General features: G+C 47.3%; 1 protein-coding gene across 1 annotated transcript in view; it reads right to left on the bottom strand.

Annotated features, from left to right (window-relative positions):
- TRPC7 (transient receptor potential cation channel subfamily C member 7) overlaps window positions 1–22,517 on the bottom strand; it is a 183,205-nt gene that overhangs the window by 30,088 nt on the left and 130,600 nt on the right. Inside the window, exons 6-7 of the mRNA XM_030888874.2 lie at window positions 12,983–13,216; window positions 7,514–7,778 (exon numbers count right to left, since the gene is read on the bottom strand). Coding sequence (XP_030744734.2) covers window positions 7,514–7,778; window positions 12,983–13,216 — 499 coding nt within the window. The remainder of the gene's footprint in view (window positions 1–7,513; window positions 7,779–12,982; window positions 13,217–22,517) is intronic.

The following is a 22,517-nucleotide window of genomic DNA, read 5'->3' as shown; positions in this document are numbered from 1 at the left end:
ATGCCTGCCTTTCTTCTTCCTAAGAAGAAAGCTCGTGTTGTAATTTTTTAAATGCAAAAGGAAAAACATGTGGAGATCAAACAGCCTGCGGGGCTCTGGTGCCGCTGATGCCCCTGTTTCAATGCTGGCTCAGGGTCCTTGGCAAATCAGTTCTCCATGAAGCCCAGTAGGCTGACCCCACTACACATACACTCAAATGGCAACACCCCAGGGTGACCGTTCCCTGGTTTCTCTTCATGGGCTTTTAATTACAGTGGGCTTTACAGGGGCAGACAGCACATCACCCAATAGGCTGTCCCCAGACCCTTCTTGGGAGTCCAGCCCTTGGTCAGGAGGCCCCTCTAGGTCACCATTCCCTCCTGGGTGTCTCTGTATGGTGCCGTCAGCTGCTTCCCTCTCTCTTCCTTGCCCGGAAAGTCTCCTGCTTGCCCTCTGCTTGTAAAGCACAACATGGGTACTTTTACTCCCAAAGCCCATCTGATGCCTCTAAGAAAAGTCTCGTCTCCTTCATCTGGAGATAGGTGCCTCTTAGAGGCTGTCCTTTGTTGTTCCCTCCTTCTCAATGTCCCCACTCCAAGAATATTATACTTCCTCCTACTTGGATTTATTCATTCCATCTCATCCATTCTAAAGATCATTTCCCCAAGCTCCCATTCTCTGTGCCCTTTGCCAATCTCTAAGTTTAGAAGTAAGTCCTGCAGTGGGCGTGGGACTTGTGGGAACAGAGTCTGATAAAGGCCCCCCCTTAGCCCCAGTTTGGAGAAAGATGTCAAAGGTCTTGGAAACCCACAGGGTCAGCTCTACTCGGTCCTATAGGGTGGCTGTGAGGGGGCATGCACCGAGTGGCAGTGAGTTAGTTAGTGAGTCAGCCCCAGTGCCCAGCTCAGGACTGCCAGATGGAGAAGCTGGCATTTCTATGGCCTAGACAGACTGGCTGGGGGCAGAATCAGTGTTTCCTGCACCTTGGGGGCATACGCATCCTGGTTTAGATAGGATGGGGGGATTTTCCATATCTACCATGGAAAATAGAATCTTCTCATTTTGCTGAAACTCTTTCCATTGCAAATGATTCCTGGGGCGACAGAGCAATCTTAGGAGTGGTGTTATTCTGGGCTCGAAAAGCCTTGGCCCACTTCTGCCGACTCCTTAGCGTTCCATAGAGGTGAGCTGGGCCTCAGAGCCTCCATTTCATATGCCCCTCAAATTAGGTGGGGAGGCCACCGTAACCCCAGGAGGAGCCCAGGGGCCCATGGGTTGTGTTGCCCTGGTTTTCTCTTCCCTGCTCTGGTTCCCTCTCTCCTCTTTTCTGAGACCCCCTTTTACTCATGGCACCCCCTTTTCCTGTGCACCCTCGACAGCTGTGCCTCACCCAGGAATCAAGGACTTGCTCACTGCCTCTCACCCCTCCCTCCCCCACAGAAACTAGGCTGCAAAGTTGCCAGATAAGCTCTAAGCCTAAAGTCCTTGGTTTATGGACTAGATTCATCTCCGTGTAATTGACTCTTAATCAAACCTCCAAAGAGCAAATCCTATTTGTCCACTGATGTTCGTGATAAAACCAAAGCTCTGTTCCCAGCCTGAGAGCATTTCTAACAGTCTGACCAGACTTAAAAAGAGCGCATTCTCAGGCGATTTTCTTTCCACGTCCTTGGACCCGTGTTTTGGGAAACTTCGGGCTTTTGTTCCCATACTTGTCTGAACACTTTCCCTTCCTCCCCCTTGGTCATTTGCAGGTTTGAGGGGAAGTGGCTGGCAGTAATGAGCTGCCAGCAGGCGTATGGTCTGTCGTGTCCAGGTTCAGTGCCCAGCACCCGCTACACACGGGTCCCCGTACCTGCCCAGTCACTGGCTCTGCACAGAAGTGGCCGTGAAGAATAACACAGGCCTTTGAAGGAATCCTTGGTGCTCAGGTGTAAGAGAGCTGAAAACACTAGGACCTGCTTCTAGGGTCCAACCCCAGGGCTCCCTCTGCTCTGAGGCAGGTGGCTGCTCGCACTCAGTGACTTACGCTTCAAAAGATCTTCCTGCACAGGCCCCGAGATCCTACCAGTAAGCTGCACACTTAGGGGAACAAGTTACTTTTAAAGAAAGCGTTTTTCAGAAATTCACAGAGTCGGGAGCGAATGGTCTCAGTAATGACGAGCTGAGCAAACAAAGATCGCTCAACCCCCAAACCTACTGCCACCGAGTGAATTCCTACTCACAGCGAGTGTTTCCTAGAGTGGGCACTAGACTGAGTCGAGGGAGCGGCAGAAGCAGATGCCTACACTTTATCCTGGGGTATGGGCTAGAGTAGGAACATTTTTAATTGCTGGGCGTATGTTGAGTTGATTTTTCTTTTGTAAAGGGGGTGGCAGATCAAATAAGTTTGGGAACTTATGCAGTATATAGGGTTTTGAAGGCGGAAAATCTTTATGGAAGTAGATACCCTCGTCTTTCTCCCATAGACTTTGAACTACTGACTTTATGGTTAGCAGTACAACGCTTACCACCACCAGATAGGAAGGCCTTCCATTCCTGCCTGCCTTTCAGTCAAATTTGAATGTACATTGGAAGCATTAGGTACGGTTGGTACCTTGTGTTAACTAGTCAAATGTTTGCCATCGTGTATTTTGTACTAACACTGACCTGACTCAGTTGTTTGTAACCTGAGGATTGCATGTGCTGTAACTGAATCCTCTAAGGGCCTGGGAAGTGACAAATGTATCCACCTTCCCAGGTGAGTCTGATGTAGTTTAAGAACCAATGATTTCAAGCTAAGCTCCAAACCAAACTCACTGCCCTCGAATGAATTCCGACTCACAGCAGCAGTTGGTAATCCCCAGCTGCCCCTCGGGAGAAAGATGAAGCTTTCTACCCCCAGAAAAAACTACAGTCTCAGAAACTCACCAGGGCAGTTCTACCCTGCCCTCTGGGGTCACTGTGAGTATGCAGCTGCTCATGCGGTGCGTTTATTACCCCGTGGACGCTGTTACTTCAATCTGCCTACTTTCTCCGAACCCCCTCACTGAGTCTGCCGGATGGAGAGGCTGGGGATCGGCAGGTGGGGAGGACAGGATGTGATGCTGGAACTGCAGCCCACTGGGGCCAAGGCCGGCTGTAGTTATGGGTTGGTAGAAGCCACAGACAACCTGACCTTTGGCAGAACACCTTAGTAGTGCTTAGCCATGGACTAATCATGGCGAGGTTGATGGTTCAAATCCACTGGCAGCTCCTCAGGAGAAGATGAGGAAACTGTCTGCTTCAGAAAAGATGTTCCCTTTCCGAAACTCTGTGAGTCCCTCTGATTGGATGGCAGTGAGTGTTTGTGTTTGGTGACAGAGCAGGGCTTCATGCGCCCTCTGCCTCTTCCTTCCTTGCTGGGTGACTGCAGGTGACTTACTTTCTCTCACTGGGGTTCCTTATCTGTAAAATGGTCTGTCATCCTTTGGAAAGTCTTGTTATGCTCAGTGAGAAAACACGTAAGTGCTTAGCAGAATTCCCAACGCGTCCTAAGTACCACATCTTCCTTACTAACCTCACTCCGTGCTGACTCATAGCAACCCCCTGGACAGGGGAGCACTGCCCCCTTGGGTTTCCCAGACTGTCACTCTTTCTGGGAGTAGAAAGGTCTGTCTTTCTCCCAGGGAGCAGCTGGTGGTTGCAAATGGCCAGTCCTGTGGGTTGCAGCCCAGTGAGTGATCACTATGTCCCCAGGCTCCTAATCATACCTCGGGGCATGGTAAATGCTTCGAAAATTGTATCAAGAATAATATTATTAATAGAAATGTTTGAGTGAGAGAAACACCCTGGGAATAATTTATTTGGAGCATGAGAACACTAGAACAAGAGGGAAAACCCCTCTCCTCCTCCTTTCTTCTGCAGCAGAATGTCCGTTCTGCCCCCTTTCCCTGGGGAAGCACTGTGACTCAGTCGGGCTGGGGCCACGCAGGGCTTTTGTGAGCAGGGATCTCATGAGAAACCTCTCTCTCGGTTCCTCACAGCTGGTTTTGAAAGGGCACTCCAATCAGCCTTTAGGATTTATGCTGCCCCTGAGCACAGCAGTGGTGGGGTTGGGGTGTCATAGGGACACAGGGTGCCAATCCTTTCAGTAGGATTGCATCTTCTGTCTCTATGGAAACAGCTAAGAGAGCCCCGGTCACACCCTCCAGGCTTCAGATCCGGCACAGACAACACCACCCGTGGGTGGGCTGAAGGGAAGAGTTGAAGCTGGACAAGGCAGCAGGGAGGATGCTTGTCGCCAGCCTGCACCTCCCTGGGGCCGCTTGCCTTCCCCATCGGTGTAGCTGGCACGGAAAACATCTCTGGGATCCCTGAGGCACGGATCTCCACTATCCTCAGGCAGCTTTTTGTATGATCAGAGGCGATCTCTTGGGGGTGACACGCTCCAGAAAGTAGTCAAAAGTGAAAGAAGGCACTTACAGAAATCCATCTTCTCCTCTCCGCTTCGCTGTGCTGATGACAGTTCCTGGTTTAATCAAATCCTCTTCGCAGCTGCGCACGCAGCCTAGTTCGGGAACTGCCAGTGTAATAGATGCCCCATCCTTTCTCCACCCTGCTCGGCATAGCCACCCTCTTTCTCCCAGCCCCCTCTGGGAAGGTCCCGAGGCCTCTGTGGCTGGTCTCTCACATCTAGAAGCTCTTCATTCAGCTCCTAGAACATGGGAGAAGCCAATTGTTTGCCCCTTTGTCCTATTTTCACCCGATCCCGTGCCTCTTCCTGCTCCCAAAGACCCCAGTCCAAGCACCTGTCTCGCTCTTGCTTTAAAGTTAACCATCCTACAACTAGCAGGGTGGCCAGACGCACTCTGCTCCCCAGACACCGTCTTTCTCATGTTCTGTGTGTTATGGAGTCACGTCGGTGTCTGAGGGACTGTGGGTAGGTGATCCAGGCACCCACACAGACACCAGCACAGTGGAAACAGGACCGATCCACATGCTCAGCATGTCAATCTGCTACCTTGATCCTGGTTTTGCTTCTCCTGTTCATGTCTCCGTTCTCATTCACGAAGCCTTTAGTGCAGCAAAACCCGTGTGAGGACCCCTGGGAGCCAAGGCCTGTGTCGGCTGCCTGACCTCCCCTCCACGTTCACCATCAGCACCTCCGACGCCGAGTCAGTGTATTCTGCTTGGATCCAGAGAAATTTTGTTTTGGGGTCATTCAAGCTTATTCCACTTTTTTGAATCGGATTGATAGCAGGTTGTCCAACTGGCTCCATCCTGTGCTTGGTCTGAGCTGGTAGACAGTTTGTAATGAGGCTACTTCGCAGAGCAGGTTGAATCAGTCCCTAGGTGCCTTTCCCGGCTCCCCCCCACCCCCCCATGCCCTGTTATCCCACTCTTCCTTCTCTTATGCATCAGCCCCGCTGGAACCTTGACCACTGATTGTACGGCCGGAGTGTAAAGATAGCCAGACTTTGCCTTACATACTCTCCGGACATGTTGTCGGGAGAGATGGTCCCTGGAGAAGGGCATCCTGTTTGGTAAAGTAGAGGGGCAGCTAAAAGGGGGGCGGCCCTCTGGGAGATGGATTGACACAGTGGCTGCCACAATGGGCTCAAACAACAATCGTTAAGGCGGTGCAAGACAGGGAGGCACTTTGTTCTGTTGTGCACAGGGTCGCCGTGAGTCAGAGCTGACTTGATGGCACCTCACAACAACAACAACAACAACAACAACACATACTCCATTTGATCCTTGCCACGGTTTTATGAGGTTGGGGAGCTCAGGATCCTCAGTTTCAATCCCTCGACCGTGAGGCCCAGGAAGTTGAAGCCACATGGACAGCAGCAGGTGGACTGAGACGGAAGGATGGAGGCAGACACCCTTCAGGGGAAGTTCTCTGCCCTGGACAGGCCCCTGCCCTGTGCGGAAAGGGGTGCTTTGCCTCAGGAGCAGCAGAAGGCCAGCGGCTCCCGCGGCTGTTGCTTCCAGGGAGCTCCAGTGGGCTTTAAGCGTTTGGGCGAGGCATGGTTTTAAGCGGGGTGACTCAGGGCTCAGTGCGCCTGGTCTGAAGGTTTGGGGACAAGGAACTTCCCTCCATTTCTCCAGGAGGGGGTTACGGGGAGGCCCTGCTGTGAGGCAGGGATTGCTCAGAGATCCTGCTTGGCACCAGCTCAGAACCGTCTCCAGGCCTGGGAAACTGCCACTCCAGGCCAGTCAGGGCTTCTGGGGGCCACCCTCAGAAGTGGGCCTCAGCTTCTGTGCTTGTGGCTGGACACCTGGATTACTAACCCTCGACATTCTGTTCGGGGGGTCCCGTGAAATCAGGAGCCTGGGCCTGGAAAAGACACTTCTGCACTACAGGTAAGCTACCTCACTTAGTCACTAGGAACAGATGAGAGTGCAGAAACTGCGTAAACCCAGTGACTGGGCCAGTCCATGGCCAGGCCAGGATGTCAAAATCTTCCACCACAGCGTTGCTCAGTGCTAACGATGGCCTGGCCATACCGGGAGCCGCCGTCGAGAGCAGCTACCACAGAGAGGAGGAGGATGGGGTCTCTGTGGGGACGGGTTCATGGAGCTCAATTGCCACCTTCGGGGTGGAAGTCACACCCTTGTGCTTGGCTGGCTGGAACCCTGCAGCAACTACTTGTGAGCCCAAAGGCCCATTGACTGGATAGCATACCATATCCACATGCCTCTTGCTTCCTGGCCCGGGACTCTTCTACCCCCTCATTGAGGTCTTGCAGGAGGATCATGCATGGCTGTTGGCTTGCCCAGCCAGGCACAGTGTTGGGTCCCCTTGCAGATCCCCCCCCTGTGCTGTGTGGATACAGCTAATCTGGGGCTGCCCTGGAAGGCTGGGTGAGTGAGTTAATGTCCTGTGGGGTGGGTTTGACTAATGAGAGATAGCAGATGAGAGAGATATGCAGATAGATTTCTCCCCTGATGAATTATCCTGAGATGTGGTGTTTCCATACAGCTGCTCCAGGGAAGTCCCTCCTGTCCCAACTGTGTGCTCTGGCAGATGGTGGCCAGACAAGTGACATACCACGTATTGCATCTTCTGCTCCCATACCTTACATTCTTTTTCTCTCTCAGCCTTATTGGCTGGGATGGCACCCTCCACAAAGCACTGAGGCTGGCAACACTTGATCATGTTGCCTTTCACTTTATTGGGTTGCCCGGTGGCTCTGTTTTTCCAGAGACCATAGACTAAGCCACTAATGGGGACCTAAGTACGTCCTTCTATTTATTGCGAGTTTACCAGAAGCCAGCCATATTGCTTACATGAATTCTCATATCCCTATGGAGTAGGTACTCTTGTTACCCCCAATTTAAAGATGGGGAAATTAAGGCACAGTGTTAAAGGACTCTGTTCAGAAGGTAAAGAATATGCTCAGGTTCACTTCCATGAGGACTTCAGCTAATTTTCTGTTCTTTCAACTCCAGAGCCAAAATTCTAAACCGGCTTGCCTTAAACTTTGGGAAGGACCAAGGGAATTGGAATCTTCTTGCAGCCACCTGTCAGAGATCCCCGGGGAGCCCAGCAAGATTCTGGGATACTCACGTTGTAAATGCCGGGTTGTACTTTGCACCTCGGTAGTAGGAGTACAGGTTGAACATCCCGATCATGAAGGCCACAAATACCATGATGAAAATGACCATGAACTTGAAGATGTCTTTCACGGTTCTCCCCAGGGAGATCTGCAGGGGCCCGAAGCTCTCGTTGGCCGGCAGGATGTAGGCGATGCGAGAGAAGCTCAGCACGACAGCTATAGCATACAGCCCTTCTGAGATGATCTGCGGGTCTGAGGGCCACCACTTGTCCCTGGCTAAAAGAAAATGATCCGGGTTACTCACCAGGGGACACAATCTGCTCTGGGGGGGAAAGCCATTCTAACCTCATCATGAGCTCTTCTTGTCCTTGACCTTCACTCCAGCCTGACACCCTGAAGGTGCTGCCTTCCCACCAAGCACATCCTGGCCCATCAGCCACAACCTCTCTCCCTTCACTTCAACATCGGCTTCATTTCTGATCATTCCTTAAGACGATGCAGGTGCCACCTTTTCCAGGAAGCCTCCCGGTGAGTGCCACAGGCCAGGGCCTTCTTCTCTCTGCTCCCGGTTTCCCGTGCATACCCCATGTTAGGGAACTTCACATACGACATGCTACTCTCCTCTCTATCAGGATGGGGGCTCCATGGATGGATGGGGTCCCGTTTACTGGAGAGACAGCAAGGGGGGCGGGTGGAGAGAATGGATTGGGGGCCCCAGACTGAAGGATGGGGATAGCCTTTCCCCTGGCTGGCTTTATGACTCATAGCAAATTAAGCTTTGGGGCCTCCTTTCCCTCATCTCTCCATTGGGGATGACATCATCAGCCTCACGGGGCTGGAGGGAGGGTGCAAAGAAAGCATGTGTGGAATGTAGTATGGGGCACAGCACACAGGAGGTGCTGATGAGCGAGTGCAGTCTCCACCACAGTCCGAGACGGGGCTCAGATCAGAACAAGTGTGCCCCTGTGGGGACCGGGCATCTAAAGGCTCTAGGAGGAGGGATGCTCTAGGAGTAATTTCCCAACCTCTGCGTGTCAACGAGAGCGGCTCGGGAGTGAGCTAAGGCGCCCCAACGTGCTGACTGATCAGCCAGGCTTATCAGGACAGCCATGTTCAAGGTAAGCAAGAGTTCTCGAATAGGCCTGGGCTAGGGAGCCTCTGCTTGGAGTCAGCAACAAGGGACTGAGTGGCTCTGGGGATAATGTCTCAGCAAAGGCAACCTGCGTGGTGCTCTTAGCTGTTCTAAGGATACAGCCTCTGTTATTAACCAGATGTTGATGATGTGTCGGGGCAGACAGTGATTCTCAACCGAGGACAGTCCCCCAACCCCACCCCCAACCCTCCTGGGAGAAGTGTACGTGGGTGCCTGTCAGTCACAATGACTGGGGAGGGATACTGCCAGGATGCTTATGTCCTGTAGTGCTCCAGACAGAACCACACCATGCAAAGAGCCCTGCTGAAAAGGCCAACAGTGTCCCCGTTGAGAAATGCTGAATGGAACTTATATTGAGAAACGCTGAAAAGCCTAAATTAGCCCTTCCACTCACATTAGCTGTAATTTTCACAACAGTCCTGTAGAGCAGAGATTATCTCCATTTTTTAAAGATCGGATTTGGGGAATGGAGCACTTCTCCGAACTTGGTAAATGCAGATAATGAGGACATTACGTAGCAATTCTAGGCTCCCCCCGAGGGAGCTGGATGAGGAAGAATTTCTTCTGTATTTTGTAAGCGGGCCTCTGCTACGTCATCGTAATAGGAACGAGCAGCTTGAGCCCTTTAGCAAAGGAGGCCAGCCACAAAGGTCCACGCCGTGAACTCGAAATTACATCGGGAAATGTAATGAAATGATCCCTTCAACATTTATAACTCAGAGTCCATGAAAGACCAATGAGGAGAAGAAATTATGTGTTTTCCAATATATCTGTCGCCCTCTGTAGATAAATGACACACTCAGATAACATGAACTCGGGCTCGGCTGCTTCGAACAGATACCAAAAGGGAATGAATGTTTCCCCCCCACCTGTAATTACCCATCTTCAACCTTAGCTGTAATACTAGTAAAAGTCACTCCTAAGGTCTAGGAAGGCCAGTTTAGCGGTTGCCAGGGACCTGGAGACCAGGTCAGCGCCCTTGGTGAAACACTCGACTTGGATGGGTCTGTAAGTGTTGCTATGGGTATAAAGCAAACTGCCCTGGGATGATTCAGATGAACACGTTTTCTTCTTGGATTTGTTCCCATGAGGGAGATCCCCTTTTCATTAACCTGAAAAATTGTCTGCGCACTCGAGATGGGTATAAAGCAAACTGCCCTGGGATGATTCAGATGAACGCGTTTTCTTCTTGGATTTGTTCCCGTGAGGGAGATCCCCTTTTCATTAACCTGAAAAATTGTCTGCGAACTTGGCCTGGCAGAGGTTACACGGAACCGCAGTTTGGCTGGTCACAAGAGGGCGCTCTTCACCTGCAACTGGAGCGCAAGTGACTACCCCAACGAGATTCAGAGATTTCCAAGGGCACAGGGTGCACCAACGGGGGAAATCAGGCCACCTGTCAGAGGGAGAGAGGTTAGCAGTGGACAACACTGCAGCCCGAATCGCGTCGTTAATGGAAGTATCCGGTGCAACATGACGATCGCCTTCCCTCTTTCCCTGACGAACCCTGCACGAGCAAGGGGGGAAACCATCTAAGAGCATCCTGCTTTAAGGAGATCTGAATTTGCTGGACCAACACGAGAGACTTGATGACTGTTCATGCCGCAAGGTGGTGCCTTTTCTCAATCCGGATTTCCCTGCCAAGTTGGTGTCCTAAAAATTTGACCTAAAATATCGGACCAGGAAGGTTTTGTGGGCAGAGATGTGGTTTCTTCTGACAGAGCCCTGCATTTGATGCATAGACTCATGATATAGCAGCCGCCATGAAGAAGTACATGAAAAACCAGCGAGTCAGTTCCGACTCGTAACAACCCTACACAGGGCCTTCGGGGCTGTAACTCTATGGAAACAGAAAGCTGCCTCTTTCTCCTGTGGAGTGGCTGGTGGGTTCAAACTGCTGACCTTGCAGGTAGCAGCCCAATGCGTAGTGGACTGAGCCAGCAGGGCACAGAAGCAGAGCTTGGTAAGTGTCCAGTGGCTATTTACTGCTGTCATTGCTATTTGTTTACTGCTCCTTTTATCTCCAACCTTTCTCTTTCAATACAAGATGCACAGTGCTTGAGGAGCGAAGTGACCTACGATATAGAAATCATCATTACTGTAATCATTCCATAAGCGGTGGATATTTTCAGAGCACAGGGCAAAACTCTCTCGAGACATGATCTTACTTAATCCTCAGACCACACCTTTTAACTATTCGTAACTCCATTTTATGCACGAGAAAAAGGAGGCTCAGAAAAATTGAGTAAACCTCAGTTTCACAATCAGTTACAGAAACCAGTACTTGAATCCAGGCCTTTCTCATTCCAAGGGCAGGGGAATAAAAAATATGCATTTCTGTTGAATTTTCATTCATTTCAGGCCCGGATCCCCTGACATACAAGGCAATCCCTCTCTTTCTGAGAAGATAAAGGGCCCTGCGGTGACATTCTCCAAGTCTTCACCTAGGAAACAGGTGCAAGGCCACTGCCAGGATTGGAGTTTGTGGGTATAAAATGTCTACACAGTTCTCGGCACACAGTAGGTCCTCATCAACAGGCATTCTAACTATTATTAAAAGACCCCTCCCTCGTGGCAGAGTAGTTAAGTGTTCAGCTACCAGCCCAAAGATTCAAACCCACCAGCTGCTCGGTGGGAGAGAAACGAGGCCGTTTGCTTCCCTAAATCTTCCAGCCGAGGGGTCCTGGGCACCATCATGCTCCGTCGTGTGGGGTTTCTGGGAGTCAGAACCAACCCAATAGGCAAGGGGGTGGGAAGAACTTTTATGAAAGGCTCCCGGGTCTGGTGATGTAGTGGTTACCCCTTGGACTGCTAAGCGCAAGATCTGCAGTTCTAAACCACCAGTGTGCTCTGAGGGAGAAAGACCGGGTTTTTACTCCTGTAAAGGGTTACAATCTCAGAAACTACAGAGGCAATTCTACCTTATCAGTTAGGGTTGTTATGAGTCAGGATCGACTCACAAGCAGGGAGTTTGATCTTCTGGTTTGGGTGCTGCAAGCCAGTTCTAGTTGACTGCTCACCCACCCAGTGTAGCCACGGATGAAGAGGCCAGTGAGCTGCTAACCAGTTTGGATTACGTCTGTAACATAATACAGCCAAGAAAAGCCCGTGGAACAATTCCACCTGATAACACATTGGGTTGCCATGAGTCAGAATCAACTATAAGATGATTATCATCAACAACAACAAACCCCAACTATTATTACTGAAGCACAAGGATGTCATGCTGAAGACTAAGGGATGCTTGGCTGAAGCCATGCAATTTTCAGTCACCTCACATGCACCCGAAAGTTGGGCAATGAAGAAGGAAGACCATGGGACTATGGACTGCCCCAGAATATTGAAAGTACCCTGGGCGGCCAGAAGAACAAGCAAGTGTGTCTTAGAAGGAGTGCAGCCAGAATGCTCCTTAGGAGGCTGGAGAGACTTTGCTTCACGTACTTTGTATGTTATCAGCAGACACCAGTTCCTGGAAACGGACACCCTACCTGGTAAAGGAGAGGGCCGGTGCAAAAGAAGACCTGAACGAGATGGACAGACACAGTGGCTGCAAGAATGATCTCAAGTGCAACAAATGTGAGGAAGGTGCAGGTCTGCGTTACGCTTCATTCTGTTGTACAGAGAGTTGCTCTGAGTGAGAGCCAACCTGACGACACTTAACAACAATGGCATTATCATTATTCCTGAAGTCCTGATTTGTCATATCAAGCGTATGGACATGTGGGGCGCAAGAACAAGGCATCTTGTAAGAAAAGATCTTGCCATGAGACTTTTCAAACTAGGCAAGCACAACTCCTCAAAACAGAGGGAACCAATATTAAAAAACGGAAAATCTGTTCTTTTCTGGCTCCTAGATCCACATCAGAGATGAGATAGACAAAGGAGCTTAAAAAAGTTCTTGGGGAAAAAAATCCCATGACATTTTACTGTCATTTTCCCATAGACTTAAAACAAATTCCCTTGTGTGTGCATATAGTATGCACGTATATATTTAATATCCATGTGATGCCTGGAAGGCAGTTCTACTGCACTCTGATTGCTATGAGTTGGAATTGACTCCTTGGCATTGTGGTGTTGTCTTTAAAATGCCTCCAAGAACCTTTCCAAATTAAATGTATGCTCACTAGTGAAAAAAACATGAGCCTGTTTTCGTAGTTACTAATCCTCACACTTCTATTCAGTAGCTGTACTGCAGCACCAGGGCTTGTGTAGAGCATGCTCATTATCCCTGGAGATAAGCAACCTGGGGAGGACCACGGGCAGAGGCTGCCCATGACCACGTGCAAAAGCATAATCATCCAGGGTAGGGTGGCGCCCTCTGACTCACCGTAGGTGAAGTACGCCACTTCCGGCGGAAGCGAGACATTGTGCAGCGTCCTGTCCTGCACGTGCTGGTCCACGTACAGCTGCGCCTCGCTGGCTTTCAGAAAGGCCATGAACCTCGCGGTGAAGGAGGCCACGAAGATGGACAGCATCCCAAAATCCAGCAGGTTCCACAGGTGCAGTACGTACTCCCTCGGCCCTTCCTCCCAGATTTCCTTGCACTCGGACCAGATCATTCCTGCGGAAGAGTGAGAATGCCAGGCTCATTTGTCAGTCCATTGGCATTTTGGGAGCCGCACAAGGGCATGAAAAGAACCACGGTACGGATGTACCGTGGGAGAGGAGAGCACTGACAACCGGAGGCAAATGAAACGTTTTCAAAAGGCAGATAGAAGATCAAGAAATCGTGGAATCCGATGTGAGAAGACCACCTGTGCTTCTGCTTCCAGAGACAGCATCTCAGGAAATGAGAGGATTCGTTGGTAGGTCCAAGGAGGCAACGTACTATAAGCACAGTAGCTGGCAGTTACACAATTTGAGAATTGGAAAGTATATGGAATCAGGTCGTTCTAAATTAAGTAGAAGGAAATTGAGGTCGAAGAACAGTAATGGCTTTCTGAAGGTCACTTGTATGACTGAGACCTCAGTTCTAATATTTCCCTCCTCCCGTTAGACTGCTTTCATTTATATTTCTAAGACCATTTCAGGGATCATTATTTTCAGGATATTAGATTTTCTTTATGCTTACATAAGATTTTATTGGTTTTTAACACTGGGTTTACAGAATGAGTTGTTTTCACGCGTTTCCATTTCCTCAACGAAAATCACAGAAGCCGTTTACATTTACCTCCTACCATTTATACTGTATCTGACACTGCTTGGAAGGCAGGCATAAGGTTTTCAGCGGGTTATTCCTCAGAAGTGGAGAGCCGAATCCTTCTTTGTTGTCTGTTCTACTGGAAGCTCCGGTGAAACCTGTTCATGTAGGCTATCCTTGTTGGCGTTTGAAATACTGGTAACATAGCTTCTGGCATCACAGCAACACACAAGCTACCACTGTATGACAAACTGACAGGGTGGACACACTCACTCGTCTATGCCAGAAAGCTAATTGGCCAACTGACTAGAAAAGAATCATATTTGTGCCCATTCGAGAGAAAGGTGACCCAACAGAATGCTCAAACTATAGAACAATAGGGTTGATATTACATGCAAGTAAAAATTTGCTTGAGACCATCCAACAATGGTTGCAGTGGGACATTGACAGAAAATTGACAGAGGCTCAGGCTGGCTTCTGAAGAGGAAGAGGAAAAAGGGAGATCATTGCTAATGTGACATGGATCTTGACTGGAAGCAGAGAATACCAGAAAGATGATTACTTGTGTTTCACTGAGTGCCAAGGCATCCCACTTTGTGGCTCATAATAAACTGTGCATTACCTTGAGAAGAAAAGGAATTGCAGAACACTTCATGTGCTCATTCAGAACTTGTCTATGGATCAAACAGCTGTTGTGCAAACAGAACAAAGATTTAAAATCAGGAAAGGTGTGATTCAGGGTTGTATCCTCTTACAATACTTGCTTAATCTATGCTGAACAAATCAAGCTGGCTTATATGAAGAAGCACATTGCATCAGGATTGGAGGAAGGCTTATTAACAACCCGTGCTATGCAGATGACACAATCTTGCTTGCTGAAAGTGAGGAGCACTTGAAGCACTCGTTGATATAGATCAAGAATGGTATGGATTCAATATGGGTTGCAACTAAATATAAAGATTTAATCCTCACAACTGAACCAAAATACTCACAAGTGAACCAATCCTCAATCATGATAAATGGAGAAAGGTTGAAATGGTCAAGGATTTTATCTTGTTTGCTTGGATTCACAAAGAGTGGTCATGGAAGCAGAAGTCAAGAGATCAAAGGACGTAATGCATTAAGTAAATTTTCTGCAGAAGACCTCTTTAGAGTTTTGAAGAGCAAGGATATTACTTTGAGGACTAGCTTCACCTGACCCAAGCCATGGCATTTTCCATAGCTTCATCTGCATGGGAAAGTTGGACACTGAATAAGGAAGACTGGAGAAGAATGGAGGCATTTGAATGGTGGTGCTGGAAAGAATATTGAAAGTACCATGGACTGCTAAAAAAGGACAAACAGATCTGTGTTGGAAGAAGTAAGGTCAAAGTGCTCCTTAGAGACAAGGATAGTAAGACTTCATCGTTCATATTTTGAACATATTGTCAGGAGAGACCAGTCCCTGGAGAAGGAAATCATGCTTAGTAAAGTGGAGGGACAATAAAGGAGGAGAAGGCCGTTAATGAGATGGACTGACACAGTGGCTGCATCAATGGGCTCAGGTACAGGAACAATTGTGAGGATGGCATGGACCTGAGCAGAGGTCACTATGGGTTGGAGGCGACTTGATAGCACCTAATAACAACAGCAACATTTATGCTGAATTTTATCCATTTAATGAGACAAATATAAATCCAAATTTATTTTCCTCCAAGTCTCTAATCTTGAGAGTCTCTGGGTGGTATACCTATCTCTACAGATATGCGTCAATTTGACACAAACATAAATTTAGTATTAACTGAGGAGTTCTGGCAAGATGACAACCAAATAACACATATCGGAAGGACTCCACAAAATCAGCACAGGAGAGCCACTGAGAGGGAAATTCTCCTCTTCCAGTTCACAGCAGGAGCATCATAAAGATAAGTAGAGTCAGATCCAGTAGGTTTTGAAGAGCTATGGGATTTTGCCTTACCAATGCAGAGGCCATCTGGGGCTGAGCTTTAGTCAAAGTAGCCAAGCTCAAGGACTTTACTTCCATACCACCACAGCTCTAGCTGCCTTTGGGCAGGCTTTAAATCCCTATAGCCCCATGGTCAGGCAGTCGGGGCTCATCTATTTCTTTACCACCACCCCCTTCTCTCTTTCCTGCCATAGTCACAGCTAGCTCAGTTTTCTGTTTCTGCCCTCCCCCCTCCTTTCACAGGCCACTGCCAGCCTACAGGGGTCCTTGGGCAACTCTGTCCACCCTCCACCCACCCTGGGGAACTCTCACTGCATTCCTCGAGACTTGGGGAACTCTTCCTGCCCTCTTCGCTGCTGGGGGACCTCTTGCCCACCTTCCGAAATCCCCACGTTGCTGGCTGAATACCTGAAGTACCTCCTAAGTGGCTGGAGGAGCTCCCTTCACTCTCCACAGCAGCTGGGGGAACCCCGGCCTACCCTCCAAGACCCTCTAAGTGGCTGGGGGAACTCCTGCCCATCCTTCATGGTGCTCTACTCAGCTGGAGGAGCCTCTCCCCACATTCCACAGTGCTCCATGTGGCTGGGGAACTCCAGCTGCTTTCCGAGCACCTAGGGAGATTCTGCCTTCCTTCTGTGGTCCCATATGTCATGGTGAAAATCCCGCCACCTGCCTAGTGGCTGGGGGAACTCCAAGCCACCTCCCACCATTTGCCAATCAAGTGGGGGAACACCCACCTGACCTCCAATGCCCTCCAAGTGGCTGGAGGAGTTCCCGCCAGCCTTCTGCCACCACCTCCCCCCAAGTGGCTGAGGGAATTTCTGCCTGCTCTCCAAGGCCTTCTAAGCAGTTGGGGGGGACTCCCACCCACCATTCTTGGTGTTCTACTCACCTGGGGGAAGCTCTGCCCCCCTTCCACAGTGTTCCACGTGGCTTCCCACCATCTGCAGCCATACATGTGGCTGAGGGAACTTCCTCCCACTTCTGCTGTGCTTCACATGACCTAAGGCAGTCCTGCCAGACCTTCGCTGTGCTCCATGCTGCTGTGAGAACCTCGGCCAGACCTCCGTGGCACTCTTGCTGACTAGGGCAATTCTGCCTGCCATCTGCGGTGCTCTACACCAAAGCGGGCATCCCACCTGCCTTCTGCAACACTCCCACTGAAGCGGACACCCCCCATATGCCCTCCAAGGCCCTCAAAGCAACTGTGGGCCAAACTTCCATGGCTTCCCATGAGATCATCCAATACAGTGCCATCCTTGCCAGCCCGCAACCACCCAACCAGCATCCCATGAGAGGGCCACCCAACTTTCCCTTCAAATAAAAGAATACTGGTTGGTTAGGGAAAGAGTGAAAGCACAGTTTGATAAAGCAGCAGCCCATTCCCCCAGCACAGTTAGCTGCCAGCAGTTCATACAAGCATTCCTATGAGTCTCCCAAAGAGAGAGCCCAGTACTCTTAGACTCCATGGAAAATGGTACTGAGCTCCTCTAAAATGACACACAGATAGCAGCCAGCTCCAACAACCTCAACGAAAAAAACAGGAGAAATAAAAGGCAATGTTGGAAGAAGTACTGGACCTAATGACATGCATAGAAGAAACAGACATTCATCTTCCACAGAAAGAAATCTCCAGAATGCTGCTTGAAGTCATAGAGGATATAAGGGAAGGAATACAGAAAACAGATGAAACAATAGAGGAGAGAAAGGCCACGCATCAAAGGGAAATACAAGTGATAAGGAATGAGATAACAAAGGTGAATAACAAATTAACAGACATCACTAGCAGACTAGAAGAAGCAGAGAACCATATTAGTGACCTAGAGGACAACCAGGCAGACTTCAACAAACTGGAAAGACAGCCAAACAAGTTAATCGAAGCTGAAGAGAACCTAAGAACAATGTCTGATACCATGAATAGGAGCAATATTCGAATAACTGGATTACCAGAACAAGACACACCAAGAAGTCAACAGCAAAAAATAGAGAATTCTTAGAAGAAAACTTCCCCAGCTTAATAAATGAGAATCAGGCAACCATTTAGGAAGCAGAGAGGACACCACTAGACTGAATCACAGGAAGAAATCTCCAAGGATCATGGTAGTTAAACTATCTAACTTTGAGGAAAAGGAGAAAATCATAAGACCGGATAAGGAAAATAAGTGATAGTCGCCTACAAAAATCCTCAGATAAGAATATGCTCAGACCTATCAGCAGACACCATGAAGAAGATGAGAAAGTAGAGTAACATCTTCAAAAAGGTGAAAGACGACAATGCAAAGCCAAGAATCCTCTACCCTGACAAACTATTTGTTAAGATAAATGGAGAAGTACAAGTCTTTCCAGACAAGGAAAATCTCAACGAATATGCTCAAAGAAACCCAGTTCTACAAAATTCTTTCTGATCCACTGTGGTCTGAACACAAATAGGAGAATGCGACATAGAACAACTCCACCCAGAGGTCATCACATCGAAAACAGCCCCCAAGACAACATTAACTCTATGTTGAAAAGATGGCAAGAATGACCCCCCACCCAATGCAATAATTAAAAAGTGAGTCAGGTAAATACCCAATAAAAAAAGGTACAAGATTACATCATAGAGTCCACAGATGGATGTAATAACTCTGAATGTCAATGAACTGAACTCATTAAAAGACAGAGACTAGCAGACTGGCTTAGAAAACATAACCCATTGATCTGTTATCTACAAGAGACACATCTCAAGCTCACAGAAAAAATAGGTTGAGAATCAAAGGCTGGAGAAAAATATACCATGTAAACAGCAATTCAAAGAAAGCAGGGGCTGCAATCCTGATCTCTGACATAACTGATCTCAAGGTGCAAGCCGTAACCAAAGATAAGAAGGGGCACTATATAATGCTCAAGGGAACAGTAGACCCAGAGCAAGTGAGCATAATATATACATGCCCAATGAGAGACCTGCAAAATTCATCAATCAAATGCTCCAAAAGTTGAAAAAAGAAATCACAGACTCAGCAATCATAGTAGATAACTTTAATACACCGCTCCATGGGGAAGAGAGATCACAGGGAAAGAAGCTTAACAAAAAATCCACAGAACTAAATATTAAAGTTAGGCAACTTGATCAAATAGAAAATTTTAGAGCTCTTCACCCAAATGCAAAATAAATCACATTCTCTTCAGGTGCACATGATACATACTAGAAGATAGACCACGTGCTTGGGCGCAAGTTGAGCCTCAGTAAATTCAAGCACATAGAGATCAAACTTCTGTCTAGAAGCACTACACAATATGGCTGGAAATCAACAAAAGGATATAAAGAAAACAAGGTCACATAATTGGAGGATGAATAACTCCCTACTGCAAAATGAATGGGTACTGGTTCAGATCAGAGATTAATTAGGACGTTTTTAGAAACCAATGAGGATGAGAATACAACAGACCAAAACCTTTGGGGCACAGCAAAAGCAGTTATCAGAGGAAGCTTGATAGTGATAAATACAAACATGAAAAAGGAAGAGAGACTTATAATTGACACTTTGTACAAAGCCTTTAGGGCAGAGTCAACAGAATAATCCTATCAATAGCAAGAGAAAAGAAATAATAAAAATTAAGACAGAGATAAATGAGTGTGAAAACAAGAAAGCATGCAAATAAAAAATACATAAAAAAGCAGGTTGTTTGAAAGGATTAACAGAATTGATAGATCATTGGCAAACTTAATCTAAAACAAGAAGGAGCAAATATCAATAGCCAGGAGGCTCTAATGAAATTCAGAGGTTAATTACACAGCACTACAAAGGCCTGCACTCCAATGAATTTAACAACTTGGAAGACATGGACAAAAAAACCTTGTAAAACAATTCTTTCCTAGATTATCTCAAATGGATGTCAAGAACCTCAACAGACCCATAACAATAGAATAGATAAGGCTATCAAGGGACTATCCTGGGTCAAAAATCCCCTGGGTCAGATGGCTTCACAGAAGAATTTTACCAAGCATTAAGGAAAGAGCTGACACCAATCCTATACAAACTCTTCCAGAACACAGAAAGGGACAGCAAACTCCCAAAATCTTTCTATAAAGCTAGTATAACACTTCTACCTGAAGTGGGCAAGGATCCCACAAGAATTGAGGACTACAGACTGATATCTCTAATGAACACCAATGCAAAAATCCTTAACAGGATATTGGCCAATAGAATACAAAAGTATACAAAATGAATAATTCATCATGAACAAGTGGGATTCATTCCAGGGATGCAGGGATGGTTCAATATCTGAAAGTCCATCAACATTATTTGCCACATTGATAAGAAAAAGAATAGCCACCTGATAATATTGATAGACTCAGAAAAAGCATTCAACAACATCCAACACTCATTCCTGTTTAAGACAGTCAAGAAGATAGGAATGGAAGGAAAATTCCTCAATATAATACAAACTATATATGAAAACCTAACAGCCAATGTAGTAGTGAATGGAGAAAAGATGAGAACATTCCACTGAACAGGGGACCAGACAAGGATGCTCCTTGTCCCCTCTTATATTCAACATCGTACTAGAAGTCCTAGCTAACAACTTAAGGCAATGGAAAGCATTAAAGTAATTCATTTGGGGAAAGAAGAGGTGAAAATATTATTTGCAGATGATATGATTTTATATATTGAAAATCCTGCTGAAAGTGATAGAGGAATATGGCAGAGTGGTAGGATACAAGATCAGCAAGGAGAAGTGTATTGGATTACAATATACACCAGACAAGATCCCAGAAGAGGAGATTAAAAAGGTTGTATCCTTCACAAAAGCAAAACACAATTGAAGTACTAGGGATATACCTAACAAAACCCCCCAAAAGATTTGTATGAGGAACACTTCAAAATACTATTACAAGAAACCAAAAGTTACCCCCACAAATGGAAGAATTTGCTCGAGGATTAGAACACTCAATAAAGATGTCAATCCGACTCAAGGCACTATACAAATACCAATATCTTTTTTCAAGGAATTGGAAAAACTGATTACCAACTTCATATAGAGAGTGAAAAGCCCAGAATTAGTAGAGAACTCCTTAAAAAGAAGGTCAGAGTAGGAGGTCTTGCTTTACCTGATGTTAACACCTACTATACAGCCACACTGGTCAAGACAGTGTAGTAATGGTATAATGATAGATGTGCAAACCAATGGAAAAGAACAGAAAATCCAGAAATAAATGCATAAGCATACAGACAACTGATTTTCGATAAGGACCCCAAAAACATCAAATGAGAATCAGATGCTCTTTTCAACAAATGATCCTGGAAGAAATGTATATCTACCTGCAGAAAAATAAAGCAAGACCCTCACCTCACTCCATACACAAGAATAAAGCTTAAGTGGATCACAGACCTTGAAGTAAAACCCCAAACTATTAAGGCCATCAACCGGGTAATTGGAACAAACCTATGAACTCTGGCGCAGGGAATACATGGCTATTGGAAATAGGGAAAGACACAAACACGGAGGGAGCACCAATTGACAAGTGGATATACTGAAGTTAAAACACCTCTGTACATAAAAATAATTCACCAAGAGAGTAATACGAGAGCCCAAAGATTGTGAAAACATCTTTAGCAATGACACATCAGACAAAAGGCTTATTATTAAAATATATAATACCTTGCTAGCCTACAACAACAAAAAAATAAAGAACCCATTGAGGAAGTGGGCAAAGGATCTCAACAGAAGTTTCACAAAGGCAGAAATCCAAATTGCCAATAAACTTTTGAGAAAATGTTGCCAATCATTAGCCATAAGGGAAATGCAAATTAAAAAAACTATGAGATACCACCGAACACCCTCAAAGATAGCACAATTCAAAAAAAATCAGAAAGCAACAAGTGCTGGAGAAGGTGTGGCGAGAGAGGAGTGCCCCTCCACTGCTGGTGATCCTGTAGACACTTGCAGCCACGATGGAAATCGATCTGGCGATACCTAAAATAAATGGAAATTGAGCTACCATATGATCCAACAATCCCCCTACTGGGCGTATACTCAAAAGAAATAAGAAACAGATCAAGACCAGACATCTGCGCTCCAATGTTCATTGTGGCTCAGTTCACAAATCGCAAAGACCAGGAAACAATCTAAATTTCTATCAACTGACTAATGGATTAAAAATCGGGTAGATACATGCAATGGAGTACTATGCAGCCCTACAAAGCAGCCACAAATGCATGAAGCACCTTGTCTCATGGGAAGATAGGAGGAAATTACGCTAAGCATATTTAGCCAAGCACAAAGGGGCAAGTAAAACATGAGTCCGCTCAGGTAAGCTCAAAAAGCACAATGGGCATAGAGGATAAACTACTAAATGTATAAATCCAGGGTTGAGGTCCAAGCACTTTGGCAGGAGTCTGACCCAACTCAGGGATGCATAAGGCAGCCAACTACAAAGGGGGGGGGCAGTGGGGGTTAGAAGAAAGGGAAAAAAAACTAGGGTGATGGGGAATAGGGCACTAATGTACCCGCGGGGAAGGTATTGTCTATGTCTCCACAGGTAAGGGAGAGAGAGACCAGACTGCATCCTACAGCACCAAGCCTTTAGGGCAATACACTGGCATGGAGCAGCAAGCTAACAGGGAGGACGACAGGGCTGGGCCCAAGCCGAGCTATGTTGACTCCCTCTCCAGAAGAAGGCAATACAAAGACAATATAGCCTGGGGAGAGAGGCAGACCACATGGGAGCGAGCTACGAGGGAGAGAGAGAGAGAGAGAGAGAGAGAGAGAGAGAGAGAGAGAGAGAAACCTTAT

This window comes from Echinops telfairi, unplaced genomic scaffold, assembly GCF_000313985.2.
Source record: "Echinops telfairi isolate 266 unplaced genomic scaffold, ASM31398v2 ScPeMD7_7469;HRSCAF=8507_1, whole genome shotgun sequence".
Classification (NCBI taxonomy): Eukaryota; Metazoa; Chordata; class Mammalia; order Afrosoricida; family Tenrecidae; genus Echinops; species Echinops telfairi.
This window is presented reverse-complemented; position numbering and strand designations above follow the sequence as displayed.